Raw genomic sequence first — 20,802 nt, 5'->3', positions numbered from 1 at the left:
AATAATTTAAATTAGTGACCAGTGTATCTAAATCATTAGATTACTCTAGAATTGATGGCTAGGATAAAGAATAAGTTTAAAAAACTTTACTCTTAAAATAAGTGGATCTTCACTCATATTCATTTATGATAGTAAGATGAATATCTATTATTCCCAAGTTCCTCAAAATGAGAGATTTATTCTATTATCCACATATACTGATACGTGTGTCGGGTACGATACGTATCTGATACGTCGACATGTATTTTTTCCAAAATACAGGATACAATACGTTCAGAGATACGCATATAAAATAATAAAATATGATAAAATTATAAGTGTAAATCAAAATATCCAAAGTAAAAAATATAATGGAAATTTAAAATCACTATCCTCCATAACAAATCTATCTTATTCTATTTTAATAAAAACGAATCTATCCTAAAATCATTGTCCTCCATAACAAATATATTTTATCTTATTTTAATAAAAACGAATCTATGTTATCATGTTTTATTGGAAACAAATCTATATATCCTATACTTTACCGAAAACGAATCCATATATCCTATATTTTATTGAAAACGAATCGGATACGTGTCTTAATATTTATTTATTTATTTATTTATTTTTTTTAATTTTTGGATATTCTATAGATACGTATCTTTCGCGAACCCGAACGTATCTGTGTCGAATACGTGTCGGACACCGACACGTGAGGGTGTTTGACGAACCCGTACTCTCAGCTATTTTGTACCAAACATGAGAGAAAAACCCAATCATATCTCACTCACTTATATATAAACATTTGGATTTAATAAATTATTTCTATAAAATTAAATTAAACTAAAATATTATTTTTTATTTGTTGGCAATCAGTGATTAGTCTAATACACCGGGACAGAAAAAACAAGTGACAAAAGATCCTCATTATATCTATTCGGATATCTTATTCCATTTGCCTTTATGTTTTCATAACCACGAAAGTATGCCTCCACTACATGTAAACATTTCATTCAAAATTCTAAAAACTTTCATATAATATTGGTAAATCCGTAGGATAATTATTTTTCAAAACTATCTTTCTAGTGAATTGAAATCTTCTCATATGAGGGAAATAATTTTCTTTTTGAATTTTTTAAAATTAAAAAGTAAATAAAGATATTATGCTTAAAAATATTTGGTATTATCAAGTGTATTCATCATCCTTCTAAGTAAGAAACTAATCCATTTCGGAGTTCGTGGTTGCCGTTGTAAGAACAAGATTGCAACTAAGAGGGAAGTGAATTAGTTGACTTAAAATTTTAGTAACTTTTTCTGCAAAATGTAAGAGTTAAAGTGCAGCGGATAATATTGCAGAAAAATAAACAAGTATAAAGTAAAGAGGAAAGGGAAATGAGAGTACACAAGTATTTTATACTGGTTCACCTTCTCGTCCACCGAAGGCTACGTCCAGTGCTTTTGCAACACAAGAGACTTTCCACTAAATATTAAGAGTTGTAAATTACAATATCTCACCCCGAGATCTCTTTGTACCTTGCACACTCACTAATATTTATGCATTGGAAAAACATTTTCCAAGTCACTCTATCCCCTTTCTATTCACACCCTGTGAAAGAAAGATTGTTTACAATGAATGAAGAATTACAACAATAGCTTTAGATTGCCTTTACAAGTATGAAATATTATATCACTTGCAATCCAATCAACTCTCTTTATATGCTTAGTAATAATGCTCAATATATTTGTGAAAACTTTTGAAGCAAATACTCAGAGTAAATTCTCTATTGAAAGTTTAAGAGCTCAGTGCAAAAGTGCAGAAAAAAAGCGAGAGAATTTATGAGAGTTGTATGAAAGTTGTGTATTATGTTGTGAGAGTTTAGGGTCTTTATATAGACTTTCCAAACACCCAAGGTGCTTTTCTGAAAGTGTAGGAGTTGTTTGGAGTGAAGAGATTTTGTTTAGAGTGAAACCATTTCGTTTTGAAATCTGAAATCTCATTCAACAGTCTTTTCGATTACTGACATTAGATAATCGATTACCCAAACATACTGTCCACTTGATTTTTAAATTCGAATTTGAGTAATCGATTACACCATTTGGGTAATCGGTTACTCAACTTTTGTAAAACTGGTAATCTGTTACTCAAATGCAGTAATGGATTACTCTTGAGCAGTTTTAAGTTGGGTAACTCTTTTTCTCTCATATGTAACTTGTTACTTGAATTAAGTAACCCGTTACACATCTTTTCAAAAATTGTTTTAAGTATTTTCAAAGTGTTTCATTATTCTTTAAAAATGGTTTTGAGCATTACTACTTTGCATAAGTAAGAGTTTTAGGATAGAAGTACCTATAGAGACTTAATCTAATCTTCTTGAAGCTTTGTTCTTCTTTGTCTTCATAAGTATTCCTTGGAAAATACTTTTCCTATCAAAACCGTGTCAAGGTTAGGAGCAAAGATCTTCTTCACAGCCGCTCCCAACAAATGTCGTTCTCGAGAATCGACATTTAATCTTTTAATCATTTTAAAAATCTAATAGGATCTTACAAAATTAGAGCATCACTTTATTCCTAAAATATTTATATTTGGATGTGACATGTGAATATCTCTAACAGGGAAAACATTTATGATTTCCCCTCTCCTCAACCACATCTAATTAAATTACAACTCATTGATAATGACGGGAATTGTTTCAACTATGAACCCCATATCATGTTCAACACGACATTCCAGTTCATATTTCTTCTCATCTTTTTTGCTTTCCACAACTCATTTTTATTCTTTCTCTCAACAACAACCACTACCACCGCCGCTGTCACCCCGCTGCCACCACCGCTCCTCCTTGCTCCTCACCCGCATTTAAAACCTAGAGGCCACACCCATCAACAGCAACTTCGTCAATTTATTAATTATTGCTGATGCTTCCGCTTCATTCTTACACGCGAGTTTCTTGTTTTTCTATCGTTACGTACTCACTTTACGTTAATATGTCTTATCATGATTTACCTTTACGCTAATATCTGCATTTCTAGCTTGAATTCGTGTAGTGTTGTTACGAGTCTCATCATCCTCATTCTGGGTTAAGGTGCAAAAGCAATTAGGGTTAGGAAGATGCAGTCAAAATATCCCAGGTAATTAATTAACAACTTATGAGACTCATTGCCCTTCCGTAAGGGAGTGGGAAACGATACATAACCCTATATTTAGAACCACGTATTCAGAACCTAAACGTTGCATGTGACTTTATGAGCTGTAATATAGTGACTTAGCCTTTCCAAACTACAAAACCCTAATACTATAATTTTTTAATTCTATCTACAAACATTAATATGTTAATATTTTTTGTGATTGAGATTATTGTATGATGCATAACTCAGATTTTCTGTATCAAAATAATCTCTTCTCTCTATCTCTAGCTAATTAGGTTTCATATGTAATATAAAGTGTTACTTTTTGTTTTTAGAACTTTTTATTATTATTTAAATCACACTTTTTAATTTTATTGGAGATGAAATGAGATAAGAAGGAGACATGTGAAATTTATTCTTGATCCTAAACATATGAATGTGTCTGAGGTCTTATGCCAGAATTTGTCAAAAACTTTAGTCTCAAATTTTTTTTATAAATCTGAAAGAAGTTCACAAGTAACAGGGATGTTTATAATTCAACAATGATGTTTATACAAAATTTGTATAAAAAGAGCTTAACAAATTCTTTTCAATTAAAATTGTTAGCCACTTATGCTTCTTCTTGTGGTTTAAGACATCTAGTCCAATAATAGAAAAGCAATTGCTTCACTTTCTCAACTTGTTCTTAACCTCTTGTGTCTTATCACTTGACATGCCTTTCCATGTGAAAACATGCACCATACACATGAATCTCTTTTGTTTGGGTCCATTAATTCAATATTTGATTGTGATCCAAGAATAACTTAGCTCCACCTTTGTTTTGGTGACATCATTGCTTATACTATATAGCTTATATTATGTGTGCCTCTCTTTTCTTTTTTGTATTTTATATATGTCTACATAGTTTGTGTATTAAAAGTTTAATTTATTGATGTTACAGAACAATCAAGAAAAATATATTAGGATGCACTATTTGATGAACTGTGTCTGTATTTATTGTATTTATTTTCTGAAACTATTATTCCAATTCATCTGTTAGGCCTTTGCCACCTGAACTTACATCCCCACTTTCCAATGATGTAATAGTGGCTTCTGAAGACACAAAACAAGTGAGCTTTCTTCAATCATTTTCACTTGGCCAGATATTTTTTACTTAATTGTTTATTAATCAATCATATGAAAATGTTTTGTGTACACTATCAGCGACTCTTTTGGACTTTTGGTGAAACCTTTTAGATTTATAGCACAAAGTGGCCTAAAGGTGGCTCCTTAGCATGCAAATAATATGCTCCTTTTTTTCTTTTAAATAAATACAAGGGTATTGACCTAATACAAGAAAAGATATCACAATATAATCTTTTTAAAAGAAATAGAAATACAAGCTTTAGGATTGTTACACCAGTTAGTAAAATCTAGACACATAGGAGTTACCTTTGATTGAAACCAACACCAAGCTTTTGCTTGGATCAAGTCCACTATGTACACAAAACTTATAATCTTATCTGTGGATGTTGGATAGTACTAAATATTTCTAAGAAAAAGTTATATGTGACATTTTAGACAACTTTCAAACAACTTTGTTTTTTATAGAGTAAAGAATGCAAATTTTGAGTTATAAGAAACAAAATTGTCCGGAAAGTTTTGTAGATTGTAGAATGGTTGTTCAAATAATATCTGTCTATTTTTATTTTCCTCCTGCCCATAAGTCATATCATGCTAGTTTAAGTAATGTTTTCTGCTTCTATTTTCAGGAACCTCGTAAAGCTTTTCCAGTATGGCTGGACTATGCTTCATGTATGGCTCAATTAGCTGTTTTTGGAATTTTTGGGGTAATACTCTTATCTTTTGCCTGAGGTGTTAATGTTTTCCAGTTGAATCAATACACATTAATTGAAAAATGATGACATAGTGTTGTAATTATAGAAATGTGATTTTTTTCAAGACTGCAGAAACACTAGCAGTAACTAAAAGTTCCATCTATATATATGCTTATCAACTATAAAATTATTAAGCTTTCAGTGTATCATTAGCACCCACTTTTCTCCCTTGTGGAAGTTAACAAGTGTTGTTTATATAATGTTTACCTGCACTGTCAGTGCTGAACTGCTGATGGATTAATCATGTTTGTCACTGTTTTAATTTGTACCTTGCTTTCTTTCAATCAAAGAGCTTATGGAAAATTCTCAGATGTGATTAGCACAATGGCATATTTTTTATTGTCAAATTTCATGTTAGGACATGCAGTTATCCGCAAGAATCTAACACAACACTTATAATACTATGAAGGTCTTGACAAGATATTTTCTGCAAAAATTATTTGGCCCTGGGAATGCTGCTGTTACAAGCAACCATACTCTTCTTTATCTCGACCTTCCTTCTAATATGGTTTGAACTCTCAACCTCTTTCCATCTTTATTACATTTAAATCTGATAGAAGTTTCAAATTTCTGTTAATGTTAGGTACAAGAGTGAAACCAAAGTACATTTGAAGTTCATTTATAAGGAAGCTGATATGGAAAACATTCTAATTCCAATTTCTACATATTGTTCCAGGTTGGTTCATTTCTTATGGGATGGTTTGGTGTTGTATTCAAAGGAGACATCATATCCAATGTGTCAGAGCATATAGCCATAGCAATTACAACTGGTTACTTAGGGAGCCTTACAACTTTCAGTGGTTGGAACCAAAAAATGCTGGAACTTGCTGTTTTGGGTCACTGGCTCTTTGCTGCACTTGGCTTTTTCATTGGTAAATAATTGCATTTACTAAGGGTGCTTATAGTTATATCCATTTCATTCAGAGTTTCTGACTGCTGTTTTTTTTCTTTTCAAGATGGTCCAATTGATAAGATGAATATTTTTTACACTTGGATTTTTTCAGGCATGCTTCTTGTTGCTTCTTCCATTGTCTTTGGAATTGAAACTGCCACAGGTTTCAGATATCTTCTCAACAAATTTAATATGAGTTCAGGAAATGCTAGCTCTAGGATCAAGTCCAAATTGGACACTTATGCATGTCAGTTAGCAGTAATGGTGTTTTTCTTGGTGATTTTGGTCATATTATGGGGAGTCAGTGGTGCATTTGTAAAAGCTGAATTCAAGCATGGTGGTAGTGCTGCTCAGCTATGGTTTGCATGCTTGGTTGGTCCATTAGGTGTATGGATCAGATGGTTATTAGCTCGGCTCAACGGGCGCGGGTTAGGAAAGGCAGGGTTGTTAAAATGGATTCCATTTGGGACTCTAATTGCAAATGTATCAGCTGCTTGTGTTATGGCTGCACTTGCAAGTTTGAAAGAAGCAGTAAGTTTTTTTGTCCTCAATCATATTCATTTCAATCCTTCCATATCTAACTGCATTGCCTAATATCTGTAAGATGGTAATCATATCATAATTAGATTGAAGAGTAAGACTTACCACTATTGGGAAATTTGTTTTCTTTCAACTTCACTAGAAAACACCATCTTGATCTTGCCCATATTTCTGTTATTTAATATAAATGAGGAATGGTATGTGCATAATAGAATACTTTTACTTCACAAAACCTCTCAGGACTCCAGTGTGAGCTCATCTAAACATTGAAAACAAGTTATAGTGGAAGGAACGTGGGGAAAATTATATAAATACTCATTTTATTCCTTCATTTTTTTCGACTTTACCAGTTTGGTCTATCAAAATTTGAATGATTCCTGAAAATTTTAAATGCGAGTCAAATTAATCTATATCAGGTGTTGTAAAATATACTAAAAAAGACTAATTTGACCCAAATTTAAAATTTTTGGGACCATTTTGAGTTTTTTCAATTTTTGGAGAACAAACTAGTAATGTCGAAAAAAAATGAGAGACTTATATGAGTAATTATTATTATATGAAAATTTCATTCTCCTTTTTACTTGGATTGGGTTGTTACGTCTCAGTTCTTAGCTGTAAAAGTGTTGATAATCCTATTTCGTTTAGGATAATGTGGATCTTATATCCTTGATTCCTTATATAAAAATCTCAGTATATATTTTTTGATGCAGGTGAACACCAAGGATTGTGATACTGTTATAGCAGGAATACAGTTTGGTTTGATGGGGTGTATAAGTACTGTCTCTACTTTTGTTGCTGAGTTTAATGCAATGAGAAAAGGCACTCATCCTTGGAGAGCTTATGCATATGCTATTATTACAACATGTGTCTCGTTTGCTTTAGGAATCTTAATATTTTGTGTACCTGTTTGGACAAAAGGGTTTATCATTGATACTTAACAACTGGGAATAGCAAACAATCTTGTTTTCATACTTATGTTGTCACAGAAGTTTCATGATGTTTTGCTTCTGACATTATTAAGGTTATTTGATATCAAAAGAAGTCTCAAGAGAAAAAGGGTCAACAAAATTATTTGAAGAATCTATGGAGCTTCCTTTTGCTTACCTGCAAAATGTACATGCTGAAAACTTGCCAGTGAAGCTTCTAGAGTTGCAGAGGCCTTGCTTAACAAGTGTAAGGGCTATCTCATGCACAAGGCTCCCATCTAGTTGAGTTTGGGACTTGGAGGGTAGAAATATGTATCCTTACTTATATAGGCAAAATATACTATTTCTAAGATTTGAACTTATAACATTTAGGTCATAAGACAAAAAACTTTATTATTATACCGAGTGTTAACCCTCTATTGCTTTTTTATAAATAGTATCACTTTTACAGACAAGGATTTGCTGTTCCAAATTGTATCCTAAATCATGTCCAGGACAAATGAAACCAAAATATATCAATTAAAAAATTAAATGTTTATTATTTTTTCTATTTTTGCTTGAATATCATTAGTCTGAGACATGGTTTGACACACATTCTGCGAAAACAGATCCTTATCTCACTTTTACGCCTAAATTCTAATGATCCAACCATTGTTATTTTTAAAGCATTTATCATTACTACTTGAGATTTTGCATTTTGGACTACCTTTTGCAATGTGTTTATATTGAAGTCAGGCCATCATGCTAATGATAAGGACTCTTGGTCAGACTTGGCTCAGGAGGCTAAGGTAGTGTGCAACATCGTGACCGAGGATATACAATCAGACTTGATCAACTTGGCATCACATAGACACGGTCAGGACGCATCAGGTGCATCAGACGCATCACAAAGACACGGTCAGGCTACCAGATTGGCGCATAAGAGGTATGCATCAAGTGCATCACACGCACCATAGAGGCACGGTCAGGCTGGAAGATTGGCGCATCAGAGGCATGCACAAAGACACGGTCAAGGCGAGTCAAGTGCATCACACAGACACATTCAAACACATATATTGGCGAATCAACCTAACATATTGGCACACCAAATAATGCACCAAATGGCCTTTGCACCTTGGTTATCACAGACCTCGTGGGACACCAGAAGCATTTTTAGCAAACCAAGCCTATTTACACTTGAATACTTATTAACACATGTGCAAATTTATTAAGCACATGTTTTATTTAGTCAAAGTTGGTTATTTCGGTTTTGTTAGTTAAGTTAGGTAAGTAGCATGTTTCTCAAGCAAGGTCATCAAGTATATAAATGGCTCTTGCATCATTGTAACTTCAACTTAACTTCTTCTATTCAATAATATGAGGTATATTCAGCTTACGAATCGTTTTATGGTATCAAAGCCTTCTTCTTGAAGGTTCTGATTGCCACCAATATGAAGCAAAACATCATACACTCAGCCAAGCTCTTTGGCAAGAGGAAGGATTGAAGGAATCCCTATAGCATCAACAAATCTACAAGGTTAGAATTCCTTCAAAGCAATACAAGTAACATGGCAGAAGATTCTTCCATTCATCAAGAACAAGAATTACAGTTTGACATAAACAACAATGATTTGAAGAACCCATTCTATCTACACCCAAGGGAGAATTCTAGAGCAGTTCTTGTCACACCATCTCTGGATGGTGGTAACTACCATTCTTGGAGTAGGGCCATGAAAAGAGCCTTGTTATCCAAGAATAAATTTAAGTTCGTGGATGGTACCATCACACCACCTAACCCAAGTAGCATTGACTATGACACATCGGAGAGATGCAACACAATGGTGTTTTCCTGGATTACAAGGTGTTTGTCTCAACAAATAGCACAAAGCACCATCTATATCGATAATGCCCATAATCTTTGGCTTGACCTCAAGGAAAGATACTCGAAATGGAACTATTTCAGGTTTTCAGATGTACTACAGGAGTTACACTCAATCAAACAAGGAGATATGAACATTTCAAGTTACTTCACACACCTGAAGATACTCTAGGATGAGCTAGAGTCATTAAGACCAATGCCTTATTGCACATGTGAGGTAAAATGTAGGTGTAATCTGGTCAAAAGTGTAAGGAGTCATACAGATATAGAGTATGTCATTTGTTTCCTAAACAGCCTAAATGATCAGTTCAACACATCAAAAGCTCAAATTTTCCTTATGGAACCTTTGCCAACAATCAACAAAGCTTTATCATTACTTCTTCAACAAGAAAGCCAGATGGATGAACCAGATGCTTCAAAGGTGTTGTTTAATCAATAGATCAACAAGAAAGACACAATACAACCATGGCTGAGAGAAGCAACACAACCTTGGAAAGTTAAGAGCAATCAGCCAAAAGGAAATTTAATGCAAGCAAGAGGTAGAGGAATAAGATGAGGTTCTTGGAATCAGAAAGGAAATGGAATAAAAGTATGCACCTACTGTGGCAAAGAGAAGCACACAGTGGACACATGCTACTTCAAGCATGGGTTCCCACCAAATTTCCAACAATCAAAATTAAGACAGGACTCTAGGATGATCAATGCTGCAACATCAGAAGGTCTGACCACACAACAGGAGACAAACAACCAACCAATAATTGCCAACTCAAGGGATATAAGCTTCAACTTCAGTCGATAACAATGTCAATAAATAGCATCCCTAATCAAAAGCATGGGAACTGGACCATCATGTCATAAAATAAATCAGTTGAGCATAGAACCAAGAAACACTTCACAAAGCAATCAGAACCAAGAAGGTAATCAAATAACAGGTAAGATTTCACACTAGATCTTAGACACAGGGGCCACAGATCATGTGTGCCCTGATTTGTCAAGCTTCACTGCCTTCCATAACATAAGGCCAATTTCCATTGGTCTACCCAATGGCACCAAAATATTTGCTAAGAATTCATGAACCATAATGATCACAGAAGAATTAATCTTGCATGATGTTTTGTATATACCCAACTTTAAATTCAACTTGATGTCAGTATACAAACTTATCAACTCTTTACATTGCAAACTAACTTTTTATGATGCCAATTGTTCTATTCAGGATATGATTACCTTGAGGATGATTGGGCATGCTAAGGTTAAACATGGATTGTACATTTTTAGTAATTCTTTTAGGAATAAATGTGAATTGCACCACAATGTAAACACTCTAAATACTGTTGATTTCTTTGACCTATGGCATTTTAGACTTAGGCATCCATTAAATACGGTATTGAATTCATTATGCAAAGAGTTTGATTATGTTAAATTTGATTCTAAAAATGTTTGTGATTACTGTTATCTAGGTAAACATGCTAAACTGCCTTTTCCTAATCAAATGAATAGAACTCCTTGTCCTTTCGACATGATATATATTGATATATGGGGGCCTCTAGCCAATAGTTCTATTAATGGTCACAAATATTTCCTTACTGTAGTTGATGATCATAATAGGCACACATGGATCTTTCTTATGAAATCCAAATAAGAAACTAGAAACTAGAAACGTTGTGCAAGATTTTGTTAAACTAGTTCACACTTAGTATGCCAAAATTGTCAAGATTATAAGAAGTGACAATGGACATGAGTTCAATATGCCCAACTTCTATCAAGAAAGGGGCATAATCCACCAAACTTATTGTGTGGAAACACCCCAAGAGAAATCAATGGTTGAAAGAAAATATAGGCATATCTTGAATGTGACTCGAACCCTCCTCTTTCAGTCTAAATTGCTTAGGAATTTTTTGTCATTTGCAGCACAACATGCCACTTACCTTATAAATAGGCTTCCTAGTCTTGTTCTCAACCTTAAGACGCCTTATGAATTGATTCACAATAGGAAGCCCAATCTGTTAGATCTAAAATTTTTTGAGTGCTTATGTTTTGCATCAACCTTATCCCAGAACAGATCCAAGCTTGACCCTAGAGCAAGAAAATGTGCTTTCTTGGGTTAGAAGTCAACTACCAAGGGTTACATCCTTTTTGATTTAAAGAACAGGGAAATTTTCATTTCCATGCATGTTGTGTTCCATGAACACATCTTCCCTTACCAACCCAACTACATTTCTAAAGATGACAATAGGAATAGCCATGACAATGACCTTGTATTCCTTGACACCCCACCTGGGCCACCCACTATTACAAATGCCACCAACATACAAAATTATGATGACCAGTCACATGAAACTACCTATCAGGATCCCAAGGAAGAGTTAGCTAACCAGACCCATGAAACTACTGATACTCACATCCTTAGACGTTCATCTCGTTCCAAAAATCCCCCTACCTACCTACAGGATTTTCAATGCTTCCTAACTGCCTATGATCCCTATAAATCTACACCTCACAGAACCAGCAAGCACACCCTATCCTCCACTTTGTCCTATGAAAACATATCTCCCCATCATCTTAATCTCATCTTCTCCACTAACACTTATGTTGAACCTAAAACATACAAGCAAGCCATACAATGCAAGCACTTGATAGAGGCTATGCAACATGAACTCAATGCCCTTGGGCTTAATAAAACTTGGTCTTTGGTTGACCTACCTCCCAACAAGAGACCCATTGGGTCTAAATGGGTCTATAAGATCAAATACAAATTAGATGGGACAATTGAGAGATATAAAGCTAGGCTTGTTGCTAAAGGTTTTAGTCAAATATAGGGTATAGACTTTTTTGAGACTTTTGCACCTGTGATTAAACTTACTACTGTTTGGCTTCTATTATCTATAGCTGCTTCACATAATTGGATTGTGCACCAGTTTGATGTCAATAATGCCTTCCTTCATGGTGAGTTAAGTGATGATGTTTACATGAACATACCACAAGGAGTTGTGTGCAAGGAATCTAACAAAGTATGCAAACTACACAAGTCTCTCTATGGACTTAAATAGACAGGAAAACAATGGTTCACAAGGTTGACTCAAACGCTTCTCTCCTTAGGATATGTTCAATCACATCATGATCACTCCTTGTTCACTAAAAATATTGGTCCTCATTTCACTGCTTTACTTATTTATGTTGATGATTTACTACTAAGTGGTAACAATCAAACTGAAATCGACTTTGTTAAATACCTTGGTGCTATTAAATATTTTATTTGATTAGAGGTTGCTAGGTCTAACAATGGCATAATTCTGTGCCAAAGAAAGTATGCTCTTGATATTCTTTTAGACATATGATTCATCAACTCAAAGTCTGTCCCAACGCCTATTGTCAAGACCACAAAACTACACTAGGATGACTCAAATGCATACAAATATCCAACTGCATACAGAAGGTTAGTAGGGAGGCTACTATATCTAACAAATACAAGGCTAGATATCAACTATGATGTCCAACAATTGAGCCAATTTATGGCAAATCCAACAACCACTCACTTCAAGACCCTGACCAGAGTGCTCAGATATATCAAGGGTAGTCCAGGGCAAAGACTGTTTTATGGAACCTCATCTCATCTCCGACTCAAGGCTTTTAGTGACTCTGATTGGGCCTCTTGCATTGACTCAAGAAAATCTATAACTAGTTTGTGTGTTTTCCTTGGCAATTATTTAGTTTCTTGGAAATCCAAGAAGCAAAACACTATGGCTCGTTCCTCCCCAGAAGCAAAGTATAGGGCATTAGCAACAACAACTTGTGAAATTCAGTGGTTAACCTTCCTGCTTAACAACTTCAAAATTCCATTCAAAAGACCAGCACTATTGTATTGTGATAATGACTCGGCAAGGCACATAATAGCTAATTCCGTCTTCCACGAATGTACCAAACACATTGACATTGATTGTCATGTTGTTAAGGAACATCTTCAATCCAACCTCTTCCATCTCCTACCCATCAAGATAACACAACAATGTGCAGACATATTGACCAAAGCTTTAGACCCTTCTCCTTCCTCTTTTCTATTGTCCAAACTGGAAGTAATTAACATCTACTCTCCATTTTGCGAGGGGGTATTGAAGTCAGGTCATCATGCTCATGCCAAGGACTCTCGGTCAGACTTGGCTCAGGAGGCCAAGGTAGTGTGCAACATTGTGACTGAGGATACACGGTCAGACTTGATCAACTTTGCTCATCAGAGACACGACCATGATGCATCAGGCGCATCACACAGACACAGTCAGGACGCATCAGGCGCATCAGACGCATTATAGAGACACGGTCAGGCTAGCAGATTGGCGCATCAGAGGCATGCATAAGGCGCATCAGACGCACCACAGAGACACGATCAGGCTGGCAGATTGGCGCATCAGAGACATTCACAAAGACATGGTCAAGACGAGTCAGGTGCATCACGCAGATACGATCAGGCACATATATTGGCGAATCAACCTAGCATGTTGGCGCACTAGATAATGCACCAAATGACCTTTGCATCTCGGTCATCACAGACCCCGTGTGACACCAGAAGCATTTTTAGCAAACCAAGCATGTCTATACTTGAATACTTATTAGCACATGTACATATTTATTAAGCACATGTTTTATTTAGTCAAAGTTGGTTATTTCGGTTTTATTAGTTAAGTTAGGTAAGTAGTTTGTTTCTCAAGGTCATCAAGTATATAAATGGCTCTTGCATCATTGTAACTTCAACTTAACTTCTTCTATTCAATAATATGAGGTATATTCAGCTTATAGATCGCTTTAGTTTATAATCATCATCCCAACTTGAAACTCTACAATATTTATCTTATTAATCTCACGTATAGTAAATGTATCCACCATGCCCACAACCAAAACAAACACTAGGAGTTGAGTATCACACTGATATGTTTACCCTTACCCTACACATCCCTCATAATTGAACACTCAATCTCAATTTTATCCGACCTATATTTATAAGATAAAAAAATACAAAATATTTAAAACTAATATAAAAAAGTGAGTTTTTTATGTCTTAGGACCTATTATGTTTCCTTTGATTGTTCGGTTCCTTGCCTTGAAATTCGGAAGGACAATAACTGGGTAGCTGTTGAATAATTCCATAATGGACTCTTTGTACATGTTGGTGATCAACTTGAGGTGAAGTCATGTGTTGTTTTAGCAAGTTTTGTATACCATTTTTTTGCAAATTGGGAAAACGTATGCAAATATAATAATAGATGCCTTTTTTACTGTTGATATGTATTTTTGTGGTAGGTGTTGAGCAATGGGAAGCACAAGAGTGTTCTGCACAGAAGCTTGGTGAACAAGGAACTCAAGTGCATGTCATAGGCGGTCGTTGTGCCTCCACATCAGACGGTGGTTGGGCCTCTTCTGCGGCTCGTCAACGATCGAAACCTATGCATATTTTCGACAAAAGCCTATGCTCGCCATGGGAAATTCAGTTAGATCCCCCAATGGAGAGGAAAATGAATTAGTATATCATATATCCAGGAGGAAAAATGATATGTAGTATTACATCTTTTGCTATCAAGTTATTTCACTTATGGCCAATAAGCTTGCTTAAGTAAATAAATGTGCAAGGACCCTACATATATAACATATGGTGGAAATAATAACAACCAGAACAAACTATAGTCATATTTCCATATTTTCTTATCAGAGACTGCATATACTATAATTATCACAAATGAGATAATTAATTTTTCTACAGAAAAACATGTGAATGACATATATATGCCTATAAAAGAGTCCTAATAAAAGTGGCATACATCAATGTTGAATGAAGATGTAAAAATAATGCAATTGATTTCCAAGGTCCAATATACACGTGCTTGCATCCTTATCAACACAAAACTATCAGGCTCTATCTTGGTCCTGAGACAGTTTCAGAAGATATGTAAGAAAAACTATTTTGGCTTGTAGAATTACGCCCTTGTTGATTCAAGATACAGTTATACTCACTTTCCTCTGCTATCATGGAAGCCTCCGTAAACCTACGGCCATAAAATCGCAGGAAGTTCAAAGATTCTATCCTCGGTTGCGGCGATGGAATTTCACCTTCCAGAATGCCAACAACAGCAACCATGTTTGGCCTAATTGCTGGTTCTTCATGAACACAACACAAGGCAATACGCACTAGTTTCTCCACCTCGTCATTTGTAACTCGGCCTTCTAGTCTTTGATCAGCTAGCTCCAGGTAATTCCCTTGTTCATGCATCTCTAATGCAAATAAGGGGAAATAAACCAATCCCGTTGTTGATGAATTCGATGAATGGCCACCACCACTGTTGCCATCATCTACACTATGGCTGTTTGACCTGAAATAACAATTTTTCCTTCCGCTGACCAGTTCAAGCAATACCATTCCGAAACTATACACATCAGTCTTTTCTGAAATTGCAGAGTTAGTAAGCCACTCTGGAGCAAGGTAACCGCGAGTGCCTCGCATTGTTGTGAATAAACCAGACTGTTCAGGGCTAAGAAATTTTGAGAGTCCAAAATCGGATATCTTAGCCTGAAACTGATCTTGCAAAAGAATGTTCTCTGGTTTGATATCACAATGAATTATCTTTTGCTCACAGCCGCTATGCAAGTAAGCAAGTCCACGTGCTGTTCCGAGCGCTACTTCAGACCTCTCTTGCCATTCTAGGACTGGTCCAGTCCCAAAGAGAGTGCGATCAAGGGATCCACGATTCATGTACTCGTAAACCAATAGACGATGTCTCCCCTGAGCACAAAATCCTTTCAGCTTGACCAAATTGGCATGGTAAGTATTTCCAATAACACCAATCTCAGTGCAGAAATCTTTTTTCCCTTGAATGCCTATATTGATTATTTTCTTTACTGCCACAACAGTATTATCGGACAATACACCTCTGTATACAGAACCAAACCCACCTGATCCGATTAAAGTCTTGAAATTATCAGTAGCGTCCTCAAGTTCTTCATAATCAAACCTTCTAGGTAAGCCGGGAATGTAGAATGCATCCATGTCATTGGAGGATGAATGTGAGATGGATTTCCCTAATTGTACATCTTGTGCCTTGGACACTTTCATTCTTCTACACGAAAGGAAAACTAGAGATACAATAATAATGATTCCAGTTATAGGTAACAGCACTGAGGCAGCCACGGGAAACCCATTTTTTTGAGAAGTTTGATCATCGTCATCGGTTGTCGTAGATGCAACAATAACTTTAATGAAGCCCAACATGTTGTCTTCACCTTCATCACTCGATATAATGGATCCTAACTCATTTTCAACCGTGTAGCAAGAATCAGATGAGTTTTTATAGAAAACTCCCAAGCAGGAACAATTTCTGGAACAAAGATCTTTACAGACAGATACATTCACTCCTAACATAACTGGATCAGAGTAAAAATTGTGAAAGTATTCCACACCGTACCCGAGTTTCAAAAATGAAACAACTGAAGAATTGGATTGACTATCATTAGAATTACAAGCATTTGGCAAAGAATAAGATCCATTGCTAGGTACACAACCACTATAATTACCTGAGCCTACGTAGAAGTCTGGTGGACAAGAACAAACAGGAGTAGAGGACTTATCATTACATAATCCAACTCTGCCACAAGCTAAGGGAATTTGACAACCATCCCCCGGCCCCACAAATTCCCGGTTCCAGTCAGTACCCGAAAAGCTGCTGATAACAAACTGGCCAGAGATAGCCAATTTAGCGATTCGAAAATCGGACAGTGGGAAGCTTACCACAAAAACAGGCACTACTCCATCATGACCAAAGAGATAAAAACCTGTTCTGTTTATCTCCATGTATTCCACCATATCATTGGAATTCTTATAGGCTTTTGTATCCGTTGACAGTTTCCAGTAATCCTGTCCATACCATTGCAGTATTGCATCCGAGGCAGTAATCGTCAGATTGTAATTTCCAGCTGACAAATCTGAATCAGATGCAGCACTTGACAGCCATGTTCCAATAGGCAAACGTTGTCCAATAACAATTGTATCGGTCGGATGCTGGAAACTCTCCCAAAGAGAAACATTTGATTGATCAAGCAACACAAGATTCCCCATCTCATTAAGTACAAGCCTATCTACCAGTGATCTCAGTGGTGGAGTTGACCATTTAACATCTCCATCTTCATCAACAATTACAATCCCATTGATAGTCAGATTCATTATACCAAATTCCGAGATAGGATTGTCGCGGTTCGCAGACCAAACAACCGAGCTTGATGCAGCATGAATAACACAAAGATATAAACTTGTTTGTTGACCACCTGGATTGAATATTGCAGCCTCAAATGTTCTGTTCTGAGACAACAAGAAGGTACCGGAATTATTATCAATGAATTGAAAATGTGAAGCAGTGAAATTTGGTTTGATATAATCCAAAAAAGTGTAAGCATGGACAACATGAAACAAAAGGTAAAAGAATGAGAAACTTATGATAAGTTTCATAGTATAACTTGATGAAATACAAAACTAAGAAATGGATTTGGATTATAGGATGAGAGAACAAAAAAGTATAGAATTGGTTTATTTGGGTACCCTCCATTTTCTTTTCTCCTATACTGCTACCCATATCTGCGTTGACTATTAAAAAACCTTAACACCCTTCTCTCTCTAACAAACTCCTGTCAAATTCTATTCAAATTGATGACGAAAGTGATTATTTGGTCATTATACAATATGAACACGCAATAGTAAAAAAATCAGTGACAGATAACATGTTTATACGTGTGTTTAACAGTTCTAAGTGATTCGTTGTCAAAACTCATGTCTCAATGCCATTTGTTTGTCATAGTATTCTATGATTTTCCCACAATCATCATCAACAAACTTGTTCTTTTTTTAGTATAAATTAAATAAGATGTGGCAACTTCAGTGCGACTATGATGTGGATATGGCAGTCCAGTGCAGAGCCTACCAAGTAGAGGTAGTCAGGTATGGCTAGATAGATGTATAAAGTCCTCAAATCAAAAAACTATTTTCATGATTTGAACTCATGAATTCTTTGTTAATAAATAATAACCTTATCGTCGAGTGTCATTATGAATTATAATTTATTCTGAAATAATTATTGTTACATATATCATGCATTCTTCCGTCTCTCATATTTTTGTATATATATTTATGAAAAAAAAATATATACATTGATATAATATAAATTTGATATATTGTCAATGCATCATTTATTATTTATTTTTTGATTTTTAAAAAAAAAAATAATACATCTATGAATGATGAATACATTAAAAAAGGAAAAGCCTCATACATCTTGTTTCAAGGGTCATATGTTGACTAAAGTGAAAAATCCAAACTTGGTCACTCCTAAATTGAAAATGCAATGCTTGAAAATGGAAATGATGATGATTCTTTGGTGAATCTTAGAATAATGGAGCCATAAGCGGAAGCTATCGAAGAATAATTATGTTCTGATATCATTTTAAAATATGGTAAGAGTTATGGATAAGAGATATATTCTCGATGAAACGAGAAAGATGAGAAATTAATGAAAAGAGAAAGAAAAGCTTGAAGAAACAAGAAATGGAAAGAAAGGTCTCCATTGAAATGTGACCTCTCTCATTAATGTCATTGAATTGAATTAATAAGAAGAGAGTCAATATGACTTATTTATACAAGAGAAAAGATGAAAAGAAAACTTATAAAACAAGTAATTAACATAAACATAATTTGCTAATTTCTAACTTCCTAACCAATAACCATCTTCCAAAAATAACCTCTAATATATTTTTAATATCCCCTCAAGCTGGTGAGTGATAATTTCCACTCTCCAACTTGGAATTGATTTGAAGCAATAACAACGCTTAACCATCCACGACAGAAGCTATATCATCAAATGTTTAACCATCCATAACAAAAACTATATCTTTGCTTAACCACTATGGACAAAAGCTATTCATCCAATGCTTAACCATCCATGATAGAAGTTATATTTGAGCTTAACCATCATGGACAGAAGCGAACCAACCATTGATGATGAAAGAGAGAGAACATATCAGAATCTTGATATTAATGAGATGCTTCAATGATGAATAAGAAAGATGGGTAAATGATGAAGAATAAGAAAATGATTTAATCTCGTATATGATAAATTGATGATAAATGTTGAATCTTGAAATAATGGAGCCATAATCGGAATCATTTCCTTGTAAAAGACCTCCTTGAACATAAGCAACCTAGTCTCGGGTGAAGATTAATGATTGATCTGTGCATTTGAAAGAAGAAGAACAGAACATTAGTGATGCAGTTTGAGAGAATAATGAGTATTCTTAATGGTCTTCTTGATGGTTTTGAGGAGTCAACAACGTTGATTAAAGAGGATAAAAAAGAAGCTACACCACTTCAACAAGGTAGTCCACCTACACCCCCTTGATTTACGCTATGATCATCAACATCCTTAGCCATAGTGCAAGATTCCTCACTTTGATGATTGATGCATGATGATGATTCTTTCTTGAATCTTGGAACGATAAAAGCATAAGCAGAAGCGATCGAATAATTACGCTATGATACCATGTTACAATGGTGAATTGGGCTTCTCTCCATTACTGGAGAGTCCAGTATTAAAAATAAGGAGACACATGATTTTGTTATTTTTTTAATTTGAAAATAAGAAAAATCTGAACCATTAAATATTTGTAAGTGCCACATGTTAAAATCTGGGGCCAGTACTGGACTCTCCAGTACTGGAGAGGAGCCTAGCCCTACAATGGTAGAGTCATGCATGAATCTTGATAAAGAAAGAAAGAATGAGAAAATTCATGAAAAGAAATTTTTTTGATGAATCAAGAAGTATGAGAGAAAATCATAAATGAGAAAATAAAAACTTTCTATATAGAATTGAGTTACAAAGAATAAATGAATCATCATTTATATAATACAATGCCTAACTAATAACTAACTAGTTAAACTCGTAATCGATTAATGAAAACAATATTACAATTAACAAACTAAAATCAACTAACAAATATAACACATAAGCAAATAACTGCCGTTAATGTCAAGAATTGCCTCTGGAATTTTATTTATCACGATAGAGTCAAAGGGAAAGGATGCAATAGTATTTTAAATTGAGGTCGCATTGCTAAAATTTGTGAGAGAATGAGCCACAATTATCAATGATTCAAAAAACTATAAGATTGTGACTACAATTGTAATTAGATATTAAGTAGTAGAAGAAAGTAACACCAGAAAACAATGTTGGGACTAGAGATTGATGAGGGATTTCAGAATTCTACCTAGTAATGTATATTTTAAATACCTCATCTTGAATGAAATAATAATTGACTTGATTTCAATGAAATTTTGAAATTGTTTAACCAGGAGTAAAATGTATAGAAATGTATGTTTTCTTTCCATATTAAACAAGAAACTAATTGCATTCATGTATTGTGATACACTTGGTAAGTGTTTCTCCACAATATTAAACTTTAACATTTACCTTGTGCAGGAATCGATAGAAAAATATGTTCATTATCAATGAGTTACATCCTCCTAAAATAAATATTCAAACACACAAAAAAAACGCAAACAACTTTGCCATTTCATCCTTT

At 34.8% G+C, this 20,802-nt stretch overlaps 2 protein-coding genes across 4 annotated transcripts; one reads left to right on the top strand and one right to left on the bottom strand.

The window, feature by feature from the left end:
• Positions 1 to 2,682: 2,682 nt before the first annotated feature.
• On the top strand, positions 2,683 to 7,425 carry LOC109340044 (fluoride export protein 2-like). 2 transcript variants are annotated; one of them, XM_019577608.1, is made up of 8 exons: positions 2,683 to 2,921; positions 3,028 to 3,111; positions 4,148 to 4,217; positions 4,860 to 4,937; positions 5,395 to 5,493; positions 5,662 to 5,857; positions 5,990 to 6,408; positions 7,128 to 7,425. In XM_019577608.1, the coding sequence occupies exons 2-8, from the start codon at positions 3,092 to 3,094 to the stop codon at positions 7,353 to 7,355; spliced, it is 1,110 nt and encodes a 369-aa protein (XP_019433153.1). In that variant the 5' UTR covers positions 2,683 to 2,921; positions 3,028 to 3,091; the 3' UTR covers positions 7,356 to 7,425. The 2 variants fall into 2 exon arrangements, with proteins under 2 accessions (XP_019433153.1, XP_019433152.1); XM_019577607.1 differs by lacking the exon at positions 3,028 to 3,111.
• A 7,348-nt stretch (positions 7,426 to 14,773) lies between these two features.
• On the bottom strand, positions 14,774 to 17,872 carry LOC109340045 (G-type lectin S-receptor-like serine/threonine-protein kinase At5g35370). Of its 2 annotated transcripts, XM_019577610.1 has the most exons (2): positions 16,756 to 17,872; positions 14,774 to 16,488 (listed from the first exon to the last, which is right to left on the bottom strand). In XM_019577610.1, exons 1-2 carry the CDS (start codon positions 17,681 to 17,683, stop codon positions 15,104 to 15,106), a joined length of 2,313 nt encoding a protein of 770 aa, XP_019433155.1. In that variant the 5' UTR covers positions 17,684 to 17,872; the 3' UTR covers positions 14,774 to 15,103. The 2 variants fall into 2 exon arrangements, with proteins under 2 accessions (XP_019433155.1, XP_019433154.1); XM_019577609.1 differs by having other exon boundaries at positions 14,774 to 17,872.
• Between the last annotated feature and the right edge of the window lie 2,930 nt (positions 17,873 to 20,802).

This window comes from Lupinus angustifolius, unplaced genomic scaffold (genome assembly GCF_001865875.1).
Source record: "Lupinus angustifolius cultivar Tanjil unplaced genomic scaffold, LupAngTanjil_v1.0 Scaffold_132_76, whole genome shotgun sequence".
Lineage (NCBI taxonomy): Eukaryota > Viridiplantae > Streptophyta > Magnoliopsida > Fabales > Fabaceae > Lupinus > Lupinus angustifolius.
The sequence above is the reverse complement of the archived record's forward strand: the minus strand, read 5'-3'. Positions and strand labels throughout refer to the sequence as shown.

Coding starts and splice junctions, on each gene's coding strand:
- LOC109340045 (XM_019577609.1), bottom strand. CDS start 17,683: ATGAAACTTATCATAAGTTTCTCATTCTTTTACCTTTTGTTTCATGTT.
- LOC109340044 (XM_019577607.1), top strand. CDS start 2,899: ATGCTTCCGCTTCATTCTTACAC. Junction 5,494..5,661: donor TCGACCTTCCTTCTAATATG/GTTTGAACTCTC, acceptor ATATTGTTCCAG/GTTGGTTCATTTCTTATGGG. Junction 6,409..7,127: donor TTGCAAGTTTGAAAGAAGCA/GTAAGTTTTTTT, acceptor TTTTTGATGCAG/GTGAACACCAAGGATTGTGA.